Source organism: Papaver somniferum, chromosome 1, assembly GCF_003573695.1.
Source record: "Papaver somniferum cultivar HN1 chromosome 1, ASM357369v1, whole genome shotgun sequence".
In the NCBI taxonomy this organism is placed as follows: Eukaryota; Viridiplantae; Streptophyta; class Magnoliopsida; order Ranunculales; family Papaveraceae; genus Papaver; species Papaver somniferum.
In genome coordinates, this window is record NC_039358.1 from 27,980,456 (window position 1) to 27,996,097 (window position 15,642).

Genomic DNA, 15,642 nt, shown 5'->3' on the forward strand with positions numbered 1-15,642 from the left:
ACTCCCATAAAACTTAGGAGATAGTCCGCTAATCTAACTGGTAGACTAGCACCCCATAAGACTTAGTCCAACCGGCTCCCTTAGCCCCTTCTACTGGACTTTAGCAAACTACTCCAACTTACCAGTTGGCTCCCTGTTTATCGGATAATAACATAACAGTGTCCTGGGATGGCATGACACGTGGCAATTCAGATGTGTGGGTCCCACAAGAGGGAGCTGGTAGATTTTTTTTCATTTGGAAAAGGAAAAGGCTCGAAGCTGTTACATTCCCCCGCTATCTTCCCCACTTCTTTCCATCATTAGGTGGCATTGATCTTATCCCTTAAACTTTTGGATTGGAGTTAGCAGGGAGCCTTTTGTGTGGCTATCTACATGACACCTCATGGTGAACAGGGGCGGGAGACACGGGCGGGGGAAGACTAGCATTTTCGGAAAAGTCTGGATGTAGGCAGTATTCCTGAGTAAAAAAAGGTGTCATATTTCTGTTTCATTTTCTGTTTCATTTTCTGTTACAGAGTGTGTGAAAGAAACTTAACAAACTTGGCATTTGGGTTAATCTTTTACTTTTTCAGTACACACAGAGCAATAAAAGGGGGGGTTGTACTAGAGACACACTATTAAAGGTGAAGGTGTGTGAAAAGTTGAAGACTCCACCAACAAAGATTTTTATTTTAATTTATTTTTATCTCCCTATAATTTATTGCAGAAATCTCAGATGTGTTTTTTCTTTTAAAGAGGAAACAAATCCATTAATGGCTTCTTAAATTTTTCAGTCCAGAATCAAATAAATCTTTTTCCTGCCTGAATTTCATTTATTGTTGTTATATCCATCTGAGGAAAGTCAGATATTGGGTTTTTGTGTTCTGCTGCTGCTGACTTTTCTGATTTGGGAAAAGATCTCAACAATTTAGTGATGGGTTCATTGATTAATCATGAATTCTAATGTGGGTTTTTGTTTTTAGTCAAAATTAAGAGAGAATTTTTTTTTTTTATATTTGGGGTGAAGATCTTGTTTAGGAAGGAGGAGAAGAGGGGTATGATAAAATGGGTGGAGAAGAATTAATTGAGTTGAAATTTAGACTTGCTGATGGAAGTGATATTGGTCCAAATAAATATAATCCAACTACAACTGTTGGATCTTTGAAAGAAATCATTATTTCTCAATGGCCTCAAGGTTGTATTCTCTGCCCCCTTTTTTTTCTATTTTTGTTTAGTTTCCTTTTTGCTTTGATTGAATTGGAATTTTTGTGGTTTTTAGTATTGAAATATTTCATGTTCTATGTCTGTAGTTGATGGTTTGTGATAAACTCTTTAGATTGATTGTGTTGCAAGTGTAGGTTATCATCCTTTTATGGTCAAAAGATGCTGTGTTTGATTGGAACTGCTGAATAACATTTTCATTTGTTGCTCTAATGACTGCATGATGCTTAGAAAGTCAAAATTTCGCCGAGGGCGAAATGGTTTTTCTGATAGCTAGCTTGTTTATTTGTGGTGTTTATATGATCAAACTGAGGAGTTCAACCCATTTTGGTAGTTATCTTTTAGCAATTAGCTTCAATTTCATGAGCTTTTGTTGGTGTCGACTGAGGTCCCTTGCTGAATTGATATGTGCATGAGTTTTAGTAATAAAACCCAACTTACCAGAATCAGTTGTTGATTCCAAATCAGTGTGCAGAAATTGGAGAAATCTAGTTTCTTCTCATCAATCATCAGCTTAATCATCATGATTCTGGTAAGTTGGGTTTTATTACTAAAACTCATGCACATACGAGCCTAGTATTGAAACATTCATGTTCTATGTTTGTAATTGATGGTTGTTATGAGGTCTTTAAATTGATTGTGCTATCAGTGTAGATTATTATCCTTTGATGTTTAAAGATACTGTGCTTGATTGGAGCTCTATTGACTGCTTAATGTTTAGAAAGTCCAAATTTCGCCAAGGGCGAAATGGTTTTTCTGTTAGCTAGCTTGTTTATTTGTGGTGTTTATATGATTCTTACTGAGGAGTTTAACCCATTTTTGTAGTTATCTTTTAGCAAATAGCTTCAGTTTCATGAGCTTTTGTTGGTGTCGACTGAGGTCCCCTGCCGTATTCCGTAATTGGACTAGAAAATTGTAAATCATCATATTCTGCGGTTTGATGTCTGTTTACGATTGTCCTGGTTGCACAATTACTGCTGAACTGGTTACGACTAGTGTTGTTCATGATGTTATCATTTCTTTTGTTCTTGTTGTGTTTAATTTGTGCTTACTTGGTGTTCTATTTCATTTTCTCTTTATTTTGTTACTAAAGCTGTTTTCGCGTTGTAGGTAAACAAAATGGTCCAAAGGCCGTAAGTGATGTGAAGCTGATAAACGCAGGAAGAATATTGGAGAACAACAAAACCCTCACCGAGTCTAGGGTACCAGTTGGTGAGATGCCAGGAGGAACCATAACTATGCATGTAGTTGTTCAACATCCAATGGTAGACAAGAAAAGTGGTAATTTCTTAGAACCATATAAAGCCTTGATATGTTTTCTGTATACGTATGAGTCTTGATTCTTGCAAACACAAATTGATTGTTTTAACAAAATTTAACCGCATCAGTAGTTTTAGGTGAGTTGGAATCTTCAGATAAGTACACTTTGCACTGAGCAAGAGATTCTCAACTGTGAGCGTCTTGATTCTTGCAATAGGTAATCCTGTGAGTGTTTTGATTCTTGCAAACACAAATGGTTTGTTTTAGCAAAATTTAGCTGCATCAGTAGTTTCTGGTGAGTTGGCATGTGCGGGGGGAGGAGCACATTCTGCACTGAGCAAGAGGTTCTCAACTATGTCACTAGATCGACTAAATAAAAACGTTGCCACATATGCTAGCTAGAGAGTAGAGCCTGTGGTCAACTAGTGTTGGTTTTCTTAGTCCGCGATGGACTCCCTCCATTTATACAAAAGTAGGGATAGCGCAATTAGTGTCCCCTGAGTTTTGTGCACCTTCTTTACTTGTTTTGAGCTACTAACAAAAGGATGTTTTTGACAGAGAAACAACTTGCTGATGCGGCAAACAACAGATGTTCATGCTCAATTCTGTGACTTAAAAAGAATCAAGTCCGACGAGCTTCTTTCAGTCTTTGGCCATCATTTGCCTTTGTTTTCAAACATTCACCATCACAATTCAAAAGCTGACAACATACGTTCATTTGCTACAACAAAAACCAAAACCGGAGATGTGGTAAAAGCTTTTGGGAGTTCATAAACCATTCACAGGTGTTTTTCCTTTTCCTTTTGTAAACGTCGTCAAGGTTTTCTCATAGTACGTAGTTTGGGAACACTGTTAGATTGTTCTTTCAGTGTTTTGTGTAGCCAAAAAAATGAACTATAAATAGAATTTGGGTTCACTTGTTTCTGCAAAATGAGAAGAAATGCAACCTCAAATGTATAAAAAATGTGAGAAGTACTCTTTTTTGTTTCTCAAGTCAGCAACTTGGTTCTGGTGGGGTGTTATGTTGTTAATATCAAAAGAAAAGATCTTTGGAAAAGAAAATTTCTTCTCTTGACTTTTCCAACATATTTTAACAGTTGCAGTTTGGTGGTTACCTAATATTATTATCATTGTGTTTCCTTCGAAACAAAGTGTGACTTTGCTTTGGTTTGTCTTTTGGTTCAAAAGATATTTTGATTATTGATGATGGAGTATAAGCTAGTTGAAAGGTCTACTGTTTACCATTTTGAACAACCCAGTTGGTGCTTGCTGATCAATGTAATGATCCAAGTGGATCAGCCTTTGGGAGAAAGAAAAGATTAAAAAGACAGTCGCAATCTATTCACAAATGGCTGCCTTTGAGTGCGGATTTTGGGGCATGAGGCAAAACTTTGGTCCGCAAAGATTAGTTTTCTTTGTTCGGATTTCTTGCCACGGAATGAAAGATTAAGGAGACGGCACAACAATGGATTAGATGTAGTCTCTAAATGAGTCGGTGTTTCAATTTTCGTGGGATACCCATTTACCTGGGGTGTACCGATTCCAAACAAAACAAAACCACGTATACATTTGAAATCGTACACCCTCGAGCAAACTGATACACCTATTAGCACCTATGGGGATAGTGTCTAACATTCTTATTTGGGGATGCCGAAAATGACAAGAAAAAGATACAAAAATTGGAGAATCACAACAACGATAACATCGTTAAGCATAATTTGAAAAGCCCACAAATTTACTGGCAAAACTGAAGTGAAATTTTTTAAAGATATTTCTAGAGGAAAATGAGGAAATTTTTTATACTAAGATTACTTTATCCAATAATCTATTCTACCGTATTATTTCTATGTATTTAGACATCAAGACTGATTCCAATATTTTTAACTTTTTTTCTTTTTCTTGTTAGGCAAATTGTAAATAGGTGATTATGAAACTAATTTATTTAGAGATCCGTTCGTGTTATAAAACTCTACAATACTAAAAGTGAACAGGATCATTATATTATTTCTTGTTGGTTTTTTAAGATTGACAGGACAACCGAATAGTCGAACAAAACCTTTTCGATTACAAAAAAAAAAAAAAAAACTACAATTTGTGCGTATTGGATCATCTCTTAGGTTGAGTATACAAATTTCTTATATATAAAAATGTGAAGTTCCGGAAATCAATCCAACCCCAAAACTTAACATTATTGTTCTAAGAGAAAATTGTTGTCTGCGTATATTCTACTAAATGTGTTTAAGATGTTTGCAATCAAAATTGTAAGTCAAATTTTTTTTGCCACAATTCTTCTCACCCACATCTTTCTATTTTATGGTAGAACACTAAAACTCGGATAAGATATTGTGATATTTAGCTGGAATAACATTTTTGAAAAGGAAAAGGTACCAAGTACACCGCCAACTTTTTCGCTTGGGAACCTTTATGGATAAAACCTCATACAATTGCAAGTACATCTAATGAAATATCCTTGAACAATAGTATATAGAGTTTTTCTCTTGTCTCTTCCACGGTCAATATGTCTAGACAAAAAAAAAACTACATGAACCTGACTGTGTAGAAGAGTTCTTGGACGATTTCACAAATCAATATCCAAAATCAATCTAGTCGTATCCAAATCAAGAGGATCTGAACTCCGCCAAGTATGAAACTTGTTATCTACATCTCAAGATAAGAATTATACACGAACAATCGTAATTGATCAGAATTAACAAGGACTTAAACTACCTAGATTACTACTTTTGTTATACCTATTATACAGATTAAACAGTATAATATGGAAAAGGAAAAACACAAGACTCCAGAAGTTTTATTAATGAGGAAAACTACACCTGCAGAAAAACCCCGGGACCTCGTCCACCTTTGAAAGCCAAATTATATTAAGCCATTATAGAAACTAGCCTACTACCAGACTTCTGACTAGAATGTATAGTTGAGACCTAATTATCCCTTCGAACAAGTTAGCTGTAGTCGTGCTCATTACATCTCTTGAACCTCGCAAGGATCTACGCAATTGATTTCATTAGATGACATCCTTTAAAGCCTAAGAGTTTCTTCAACCTCAGAAAAGACTTTTGATATCAATCTGCCTCTAATATATAAGCCTATTTGATTTCCCTTAAGATCGTCTTGGAAATATGTTTGCAATAGATAAATCTAGAAAACCTTATAAATATGAAACACTTATACCTAATTAGCTAAGAATCCTGGATTACTAACCACCTCTCAAGAACAATCTTAAATCGATCAACAAATAAGAGTTTTAGATATACATCTTTAGGAATCACAAATTATGAAACGATGAGACTTTGCAATTTATATATATCGTTCTTGATTGGAGATTGATGAAAACCTCGACAATTAAGAAGAACAAGATCATGATACTCGAACTATCAAATTAAAGATAGTCGCACCTGGCTTCACGAATCCCTAAGTGAAGTCTTTGAGTCGTAAACTTAATTACGTTTCTCAGAGGACACCTAGGTTAATAGAGGATGAATCTAGCATACAACTATGACACAGAAGTGTCAAGGATTGGAATTTCCAGTTGTTTGATTTTCTATATTTATAGACTTTCAAGACTATAGGTATTTTTTATATAACTCTTGTAAGGAGTTCATGTAAGCATGTGAGAAGTTCGTCTTGAGATTACATATAAGAATATATATACCATGGTCTATGGTTTTGGAACCGTGTATAATGATAGTTCATGGAAAATATGCCATATGAACATATAAGCATAATCGTGTTCATTTAACACTCAAGACTTAAATCATGATTCACACATACAAGGTGATTAGTGGTCAAAGATGTCTTAGAAGTGTTTACGAGAGATTTGACAATCCCATATGTATTTGTGAAAATAGTTTATGGGCATGTGATTAACTCGTGCTGGATAGGTATGCGTAGAGATACACGTACCTATGAACCAGTTCGTGAATTCAGGTCCCTAGGGTACACGTACTTGGAATGTGTACCTCCTCTCTTTATACGAATTCAAAACCTAAGAGTACGCGTACTGGGTATGCATACCTACCATGTATCTTGAAACTCAGTAATTCTGATAACTCTCTTTCAATAATTTGAAATATTCTCTATCGTTATATATATGAACTATCATTTCTTGGGTGATTTCCAAATGATCAACTTGAAAAAAAATAGTTCTTGAACACTAAATTGTTGTTAACTATAAGATTACGAAGGATCTACGAACATCATTGCTTGAATCACATTTGAAATTTCGAGTCGAGTTTATCTCATTTATATAATTCTCGAAATACGAGTTTAAAGCTTAGAAAGCTTCATCATCTACTTGACAACTTTAGTTGTAAACAATCCATTTGTTGGAAACTAAATATTAAGTCAAGCTGACTAGAAACTTCTTTTTTGCAATGTTAAATCTTCTAAAAATCACACGATACAGTCTCACATCGATAGAATGGTAATATCATGAGTAAATTGGATGGTTCAGTCTTTACATACCTCTTTGTTGATGAAGTTTTCCAAATATCTTCGTTTGATCTTCAGTCTTCAACCTTCGAGGGTTATTGAATAATGTTTGATACTCAACTACCATACTCTAATTCTAGTCCGAGACTTGAATTTAGTAGACTAGAATTCAAGATATAGTTTTGTACATCCAACATTGCAAACATTCTTGAGATAGCAAATCTTGCGAGTTCAACCGAGCAGTGCTCTAACAATCCCCCTTTTGTCAATTTTAATGATAATACTATTAATACATATGGGTACAAAATAAGTAAACCTTCAACTCAAAGTACATCATGCTTGATTTCCTTGGTTATTCAACATCTTCTTGAATTCTTCGTTCTTCAAGTTCTTCCATGAATCTGCATATGATCGTTTCATCGCCTTTGTTTTTGAAGGTCCGTAGAAATAACAACTTATGAGAATACTCCCAAGCAATTTTAAACGAGTATTATAGAATGATAAAATACTCTGTTAGAGCATTGCTCGGTTGAACCCACCAAGCGTTGGTATGTCAAGGTTTGTTGTCATATTTTAGTTCAAAAACTCAAGGCTACTTGATTATATTACAATAGTCAACCTCGTTAGATTAGACTAGGAAGTCTAGAAATATTGAGACAAATTCGTATTACTCTGAAGAACCTTAAGACTTTCGACATCAATGAAAAAATCATCCTTGTATTCGAGATTAGTTATACAAGACTTAACTTGTTTCCTTTCTATCTACGTTAATTTCAAGTCATTAAAACTCCACCGAATTTCTGACTTTTTTTATTAAGTTTCTGAATTCGACAACAACCCATGTTTTCTACTCCAACCACGACCCTAAAATCACCATAAATCCTCTCCAATCAATACACAATCAAATGGTAGCAAAAATCAGTTCTCAATTGATTTTCAGGTGAGCAAGAATACCGAAACAGATATATAAAACAACACAAGTCACCACCCCATATCCAATTTCATGAGTTAATATAAGTTTCAATTAGGATTTTATAGAATGGGAGTTTAAGACTTCAAAATTGGTTTCCATTTTAACCATAATTGACAATTTAAGATCCATTCTTCAAACCCTAATTGAATCGGCTCTAATGATGTTGCGTGGAAGAAGAAAAAAATCAAACAGTGGAAGAAGTTTTTTTTTTTGTAGAAGGAGGCTAAAGTAGATATTCATTGTATTTGAAATCTGTTTTGGTTGGATTTTGATACTTTCTTATGTTTTGTTTTATTTCGTTAACAATCCAAAAGGCAGAAAAGAACATAGTAATCCCCGTACAGAGCCAGGCGTGACTTATATTCTCACACTTGACTAGAAATTATCAATATGTACATCTGGACTCTTGACGTTAATTCAAATAGTCTCTCATACCAGTCGTTTATGTAATGTACACCTAGTACCGCGAGTGCGTTTAACCAACGCTCCAGGCGTAGACTATATCAGCGTTCAACCATCATATGGTATTTATATATCTGCGCCAGGATAAATTTTGTCTTCTCCCACTGCGTTTGAACTCTGGAAATACCAATTTTTTCTAAGATTTAATCTGGTATTTGGTATGTTTCAAGATTGTGGACGCTCTTAGTACCTGAAATGTGAATGACTTGTGGTGACACATAGGAATCAAAGAAAATACTCTTTTCCAATGCAACCACGAAATAAGTTTTAAGAAACTGAAATTTTTGCATTTTACTCCCATGTACGACCTACTTGATCTTATACTACATAATCCTTTGTATGTCTACTTCTCACCAGTCGCCATAACAAACCCAAAATCTAACTCCCCACATCAATTTCAATCAACGATCTATATAAACCAATTTATCATATGAAGTTATACCCCGAAACATACAAACAGAATATAAAAAACCTTCCATATACTCCGAACAAATAAATCGTAAAAATGAAGTTTCAAAAATCAACCGATAAAGAACTCGTTAATTATTATCTCAGACGAAAAAAAATGTTTGGAAGGCCTTCCGATTTTATGTCGTATCTGAAATTGACATCTACAAATCCAGGCCATGTCAATACATTGCTGATAAAATAAAATTAGTTGAGTAAAAGAGCAGCTTCATTCATTTTACATGTCACCAAATTTAAGGTAATTTGACCAACACGAGAATATATTATGTGATTTTCATAAATGCTCTACCGAATTGCACTTAGGCATGTGCTAACTTCTGAAACATATTTTCTTCAATTATGAAAAATGAAAGAAACATTATAGAGACATATAGACCAAAAGAATAAGTCATTTCGATATGGTTGTATTCTTTTAATTGATTCTGAATAGAGTAATTGGGTTTTAATATTGACAAAGATACGTGATTGAGCAATATTGGGTTTTAATATGGTTCTATTCTTTTAAATGATTTACGATTCTTACACAATCAACTACCAAAACTTGAAACTCAACAGGACTAGGAGCTAAAAATATAAAAGACAATGGCATCAACTTCGAAAAAAATTATGTGATTTGGAAAGTCAATCAAAGAGCAAAAAATAGGGGTCTCATCCAAGCTGTTATACTCGATGAAATTAATATCCCAGTCACTAAAACGAACAAGCTTACTTGGCAGTGTCACATGCTTTTGTAGAAAGATCTGTTACAACTTGCTTTTGAATCCACATAGTCGTTAGATTACACCTGGAATCCGGTAAAACCCAATTACTCTATTCAGAATCCCTCAAACTGAATAATAAGAAATGATAAATCCCAATTACTCTGTAAGGTGGCTACATACACAATTCCTAGCGCAAAAATACTATTGTGGCTGTAGATATCATCCTGAGAAGAGATCCTATTTCTAAGCTTCTTATTTCAGTTTGTTGATGACTCTGCACAAATATTATATTTAACTGAAAATTTTACAACATAACTGAAAATATAATGAACAGCGAATACAAAATGTTTGGTAACAAAATTGTCTTCTGTCATCCAAGAGATGCCACCTTCAATATCATTAAGAATGTTGTCAAATCATAAGTATTCATAATATCTTAATGTATTAATATTAATTTAATTATGAAAATATGTCGTGTGTTAAAAATACAAGATATTAAAAATATAATAAAAAACCAAGTTTAAGAAAAAAATGTTGAAAATAAAAATAAAACTAGGTATGGATAAATATAAGGGAGGATCCATGCACTATCTTATTCACAAAAAATCTTACATGATTTGTTCCCAAAAACTTTACCTTACTATTGAAAATCACCACAAACTAAATTTTGCCTTTCGACTTAATTAAATTAAAGGTTTACTTTTTAGGTGGTATCCAAATATCTGACCGGTACAATGCTGGATGAATTACTCTGGTAAATTGATACATGAGTACCTGAAATTGGTAAATGGATGGTGACACACAAAAAAACAATAAAAATAAATTTTAAACATTGAAACTTTTTTGAATTTTACTCAATTGTACAGCTACATGATCTCATACTACACAACCCTTTTTTTTTTATTTCTACTACTCTCCACAAGAAAACCCAAAATCCATAACCACTTCAATCAACGCTCAATACACCCCAATCCTATCATATAAAGCTATACCCTGAAATATACGAATAAAAAACACGAAACTCTTATTATACCAATCAAATCGTAAAACTGAAGTTTTAAAAATCAAAATAAATATAACAGTTAGATGTAATTTTCTTCTCCTAAAAGAAAAACCCTAATTAATCAAATAAGAATTGGAGTTAACGAATCATCATCCTGAACAGCAACATCATCACTATCAGTCGAGCACCAAGTTATGCCACTTTTGAAATTGATATCTACGAATTCGAGCTATGCCAGTGACGTCACTGTTACTAAAAAAAATTGGCTGAGTAAATGATCAGCTTCGTTTGTTCTTCACGTCACCAAATTGAAGGTAAGATGACTAATGCCTGAAGATGTGGTTTGACTTGTCAGAAATGCTCTACCGAATTGCACTTAGGCATGTGCTAACTACTGAAAGATATTCTTTTAAATTATGCAAAATTAAAGAAACATTATATAAGACCAAAACTACAGACAGATATACCAAAAGAATAAGTCATTTCAATATGATTGTATTCTTTTCAACCGCATTGCAGTCCAACCTCTGCAATTAAGGTACATAATCTTCTTATGAAGAAGCATATTGGCTTAAGACTTCTTAAGCAAACGACTAAATAAGTTTCCTACCAAAATATATAATAAGACACAACACCAGAAGAGTACACAGAGGGCCTAGAAATCTAACTAAGGTAACACTCAGGAAAAAGATCCAATTAGCCATTGTTTCCATCGTTCCACATAACCCTCTAATTTTTATCGGGTATAATTCCGAGTTAACCACCCACGGGAAGGTTTCTAACGCTGCTGACAAGGTTTTTAAAGTGTGAAGTGAAGCGTGACTCGTTTTTTTTTATTTTTAAGAAGAGAATCATTTGTTGAAGCGTGGAGCAAAGATTCATGATTGGTTATTGAAGAGTTATATTTTAATATATATATATACACGCCTAGAAATATTATCAAAATGTACGAGTATTGTCATAAATTAAAAATATGTTCACTTTAGACATTAAAATCCGCAATAGAGCAGTGGTTAAGGTTCTTCCTAGGAAGTAGGAGGTCTCAGGGTCGATCCTCACCATTACCTTTTATATTTGGTTGACTTTTCCTTTGTATAAAAATGGAGTGACTCCATATATTTATATTGATTATTTACATGATTACAACCGAGATATCAACAGGAATTAATGCAAAATATATACAGGAAAGGAAACTAAATCTTAATTAACTCACTTACATACAGTGTATCTTTGACCATGCATATCTTCAATTACTCATATCTCTAACACTCCCCCACGATCGAAGTGGGTGGTCGGAAACAGTCAACAGGGATCGCATATTAGAGAACTGATCTTTACTCAAACTTTTGGTAAGAACATCTGCAACCTGATCTTTGGAGGAGACAAAACGCACTTGAAGTAAACCTTGTTGAACTCTTTCACGTACGAAGTGATAATCAATTTCAATGTGTTTTTTTCGACCATGAAACACCAGATTCATTGTTAAATAAGTCGCACCAAGGTTGTCATACCAAAGAAATGGTGGCTTGAAAATTCGAACACGTGACTATTTTAAGAGCGATTCAATCCATATGAGTTCAACGGTAGCAATGGATAGGCCACGGTATTCAGCATATGTGCTCGATCTTGAGACTGTTTTCTGTTTTCGGGAACTCCATGAAATGATGTGAAGACTCAAGAAAACACAATATCCACTAGTAGATCGTCGATCAAAACGGTCACCAGCCCAATCTGCATCGGTGAAAGTAGAAAAATTGAAACGCAAAGAAGGAGATGGTTTAAGAAAAATACCATAAAATGTTGTGGATTGAAGATAACAGATAATTCTTTTGACCATTAGCATATGCGCCTCAGTAGGAGAGTGCATGAATTAACAAACTTTGTTCACTGTGAATACCATTTGTAGTCGGCTAATGAGAAGATACTGCAAGCCTCCAACAAGACTCCTATAAGATGTAGGATCTTTTAATAAATTGTTGCTAGTAGGATTGACATCGGTTGAGGTACTTAATGGTGTAGAAACGGGTTTAACACTGTGCATATTATCTCTTTTAATTAAATCCTCAACATACCGTTGCTGAGATGGAAAAAATTCATCAGTAACATATGTCTCTTCAACACCCAAAAAGAAAGATAAGTTTCCGAGATCTTTGCGAGAAAAGTCCTTATGAATAATGTCCATAAGAGAATTAAGACATGCCATTGATATAATTCAGGCATCTGAGATGTGCAAGCTGCTAGACACATAGTGGTACCTGAAACGTTATACACAGAGTTTCCAATAGAAAGGTCAATTTTATCTTCTAGATTGGTTGAGTTTTCTTCTGAAAGAATATCGAGATTGATGTATGTATTGCTGCAATTATCAAAATCAATATTTTCACAAAGAAATGCAACACTTGATTTTTCGTCTTCATTAGAGTCATAATTGTCAGACATTTCATCAAGAGTTTGCAGCAAGTCCTTTGTTCTCAGTGTATTTCTTTCGATTTGGACACTCATTTGCAAAATGACCAAAACCTTTAGACTTAAAGCACTGAGGCATATCCTTGTCATCAGTTTCATCATTATCCCTATTTTTAGGAGGAACATGGTTATGGGGTTTAACTGATGACTTGGATTTATCCCTGGAGAACCGTTTACTTCTCTTCAAAAGAAGATCCCTAATCTGTCTTGTGATCAACGAAACTGACTTGTCAAGATTTTCATCTGATGAATCAGCCTCAGAAAGATTATCTTCAGAGATGTACACATTTTTACTTTTATCAAGTAATTTAGTTTTCTTTAGTTCTTTGAAAGCAACATCCTTACTAGGCTTGGACGTATGCTCATGATCAAAGATCTTTAGCTTCCCAACCAATGTATTTCTGGATAGCGTTGCGAGATTATTCCCTTCAACGATGGCATGCTTCTTAGAATCGTATCTGGATGGCAAGGATATGATAATTTTCATTACAATGTCCTTTTCAGGAATAGTTTTACCCAATGCAAACGATGCATTAACAATTTCAGACACTTTGTGATTAAACTCATCAAATGATTCTTCATCTGCCATACGAAGGTTTTCCCAATCAGAATTTAGGTTTTGAAGACTAGCTTCTTTCTCACTGGTATTTCCTTCAAAGATATCCCAGGCTTCTTTAGACTTTGTGCACGTAGTCAAATGATGCGGAAGATCTGGGGTAATGGCATGTATGATAGCATTTAAGCCTTCAAAATTTTGCTTTGCAACAACGATTTCTTATGGACTATATCTATGAATATCCTTAGGTATAGATACATCTCCTTCTGTATTAACTGGAGGATCATAGCCATTAACAACACGTACCCATGTTTGCAAATCACGAGCTTGAAGAAAAGCACGCATAATAATTTTCCACCATAAGTAGTTTGATCCATCGAAGACTGTTGGTACGTTTATGAAGATAGAATTTCTGTCCATAGAGTCAGATCGCTACAAACACATACTTATAAGGTCTTTAAACGTGTTTGCCTTCTCTGATACCAATTGAAAAAGCGGGGGTCTAACAACCACACCCAATATTATGCTTAGCAATTTGTATGGACAAACTCCAATATACTCTAGACAGTCAGATTCAATCTTAATAAAAGTATATCAAAGAGTTGTATCTCTCTTTCTCGATTCAATACTTACTCAAGCAAATAGAAATCTGCGAGTTTAATTGAATACTAGAGAAATCACTTGAACGGTACCAAAGAACAATGTTCAAGGATCAATCAATTTCAATCAACAACCAAAGTTTGGATTTCCTAATTGATCGATTCGACGCACAACCTGTGATATTTCAATTATATAACAAATATTAATGTGGAAAAGAAGTACCACAAACACCAGAAGTTTTGTTAACGAGGAAACCGCAAATGCAGAAAAACCCCGGGACCTAGTCCAAATTGAACACACATTGTATTAAGTCACTACAGATACTAGCATACTACAAACTAACTTCGGTCTGGACTGTAGTTGAACCCCAATCAATCTCACACTGATCCAAGGTACAATTTTTCTCCTTACGTCTCTGATCCCAGCAGGATATTACGCACTTGATTCCCTTAGCTGATCTCACCCACAACTAAGAGTTGCTACGACCCAAAGTCGAAGACTTTAATAAAAAAATCTATATCACACAGAAAAGTCTACGGTAATAGATAAATCTGTCTCCCACAGAAATACGAGTTTTTGTTCCGACTTTTGATAAATCAAGGTGAACAGGAACCAATTGATAACCCGGACTTTTATTCCCGAAGAACAACCTAGAATTATCAATCAGCTCACAATAATCTTAATCAACTAGCGAAAGAAGATATTGCGGAATCACAAACGATGAGACGAAGGTGTTTGTGACTTCTTTTATATCTTGCCTATCTGAGATATCAATCTCAAGCCAATCTTACGATTGTACTCAAATACGATAGAAACAGCAAGATCAGATCACGCAACTACAGAGAAAATAGTTAGGTCTGGCTTCACAATCCCAATGAAGTCTTCAAGTTGTTCACCTACAGGATCTCGAGAATAAACCTAAGGTTAAAGGAGAATCAACTCTAGCTAATACAACTAGTATCACACAGAAGGTGTCGGGGATTAGGTTTCCCAGTTGCTAGAGTTCTCCTTTATATAGACTTTCAAATCAGGGTTTGCAATCAATGTTAGCTTAGTAACAATTAAAGCATTCAATATTCACGGTTAGATGAAAACCTGATTAGATTCAAGCTAATATCATTCAACCGTTAGATAGAACTTAGCTTGTTACACACAAATGAAATGCACGTTTATTTAGGTTTGTGTAACCGTACCCAAACATGTACACTTAGTTAGTTCAACAGTAGTTAACCATATGGTTAGCCATATGAGCACTTCCATATCAACCATATTCTTCTTTACCACAACTAGTTCAAATGACTCAAATTAACTAGTTAGAGAGATGTTCAATTGCTTAGATCTTATAGAAGTATACAAGACACAATCGAAGCAAAAACGATTTGATTTATTCGAATCATTTCATGAACTTTATAGCCACGGTTTGAAAATATGCATTCCTTAAGTTCACGAATAATCGCTTTTAGAAAATAATCAACTTAAGTACGCGGACTGGTACGCGGACTTA

General features: G+C 34.5%; 1 protein-coding gene across 1 annotated transcript; it reads left to right on the forward strand.

Annotated features, from left to right (window-relative positions):
• The first annotated feature begins 512 nt into the window (after positions 1–512).
• LOC113281806 (membrane-anchored ubiquitin-fold protein 3-like) lies at positions 513–3,546 on the forward strand. Its single transcript, XM_026530672.1, has 3 exons — positions 513–1,174; positions 2,311–2,481; positions 3,019–3,546. Exons 1-3 carry the CDS (start codon positions 1,045–1,047, stop codon positions 3,069–3,071), a joined length of 354 nt encoding a protein of 117 aa, XP_026386457.1. The 5' UTR covers positions 513–1,044; the 3' UTR covers positions 3,072–3,546.
• Positions 3,547–15,642: the final 12,096 nt, after the last annotated feature.

Bases quoted from the DNA above. Each gene is read 5' to 3' on its own strand.
- LOC113281806 (XM_026530672.1), top strand. From the start codon at position 1,045: ATGGGTGGAGAAGAATTAATTGAGTTGAAATTTAGACTTGCTGATGGA. The intron at 1,175-2,310 runs GTTGTATTCTCT...TTCGCGTTGTAG, and splicing joins TATTTCTCAATGGCCTCAAG to GTAAACAAAATGGTCCAAAG. The intron at 2,482-3,018 runs GTAATTTCTTAG...TGTTTTTGACAG, and splicing joins AATGGTAGACAAGAAAAGTG to AGAAACAACTTGCTGATGCG.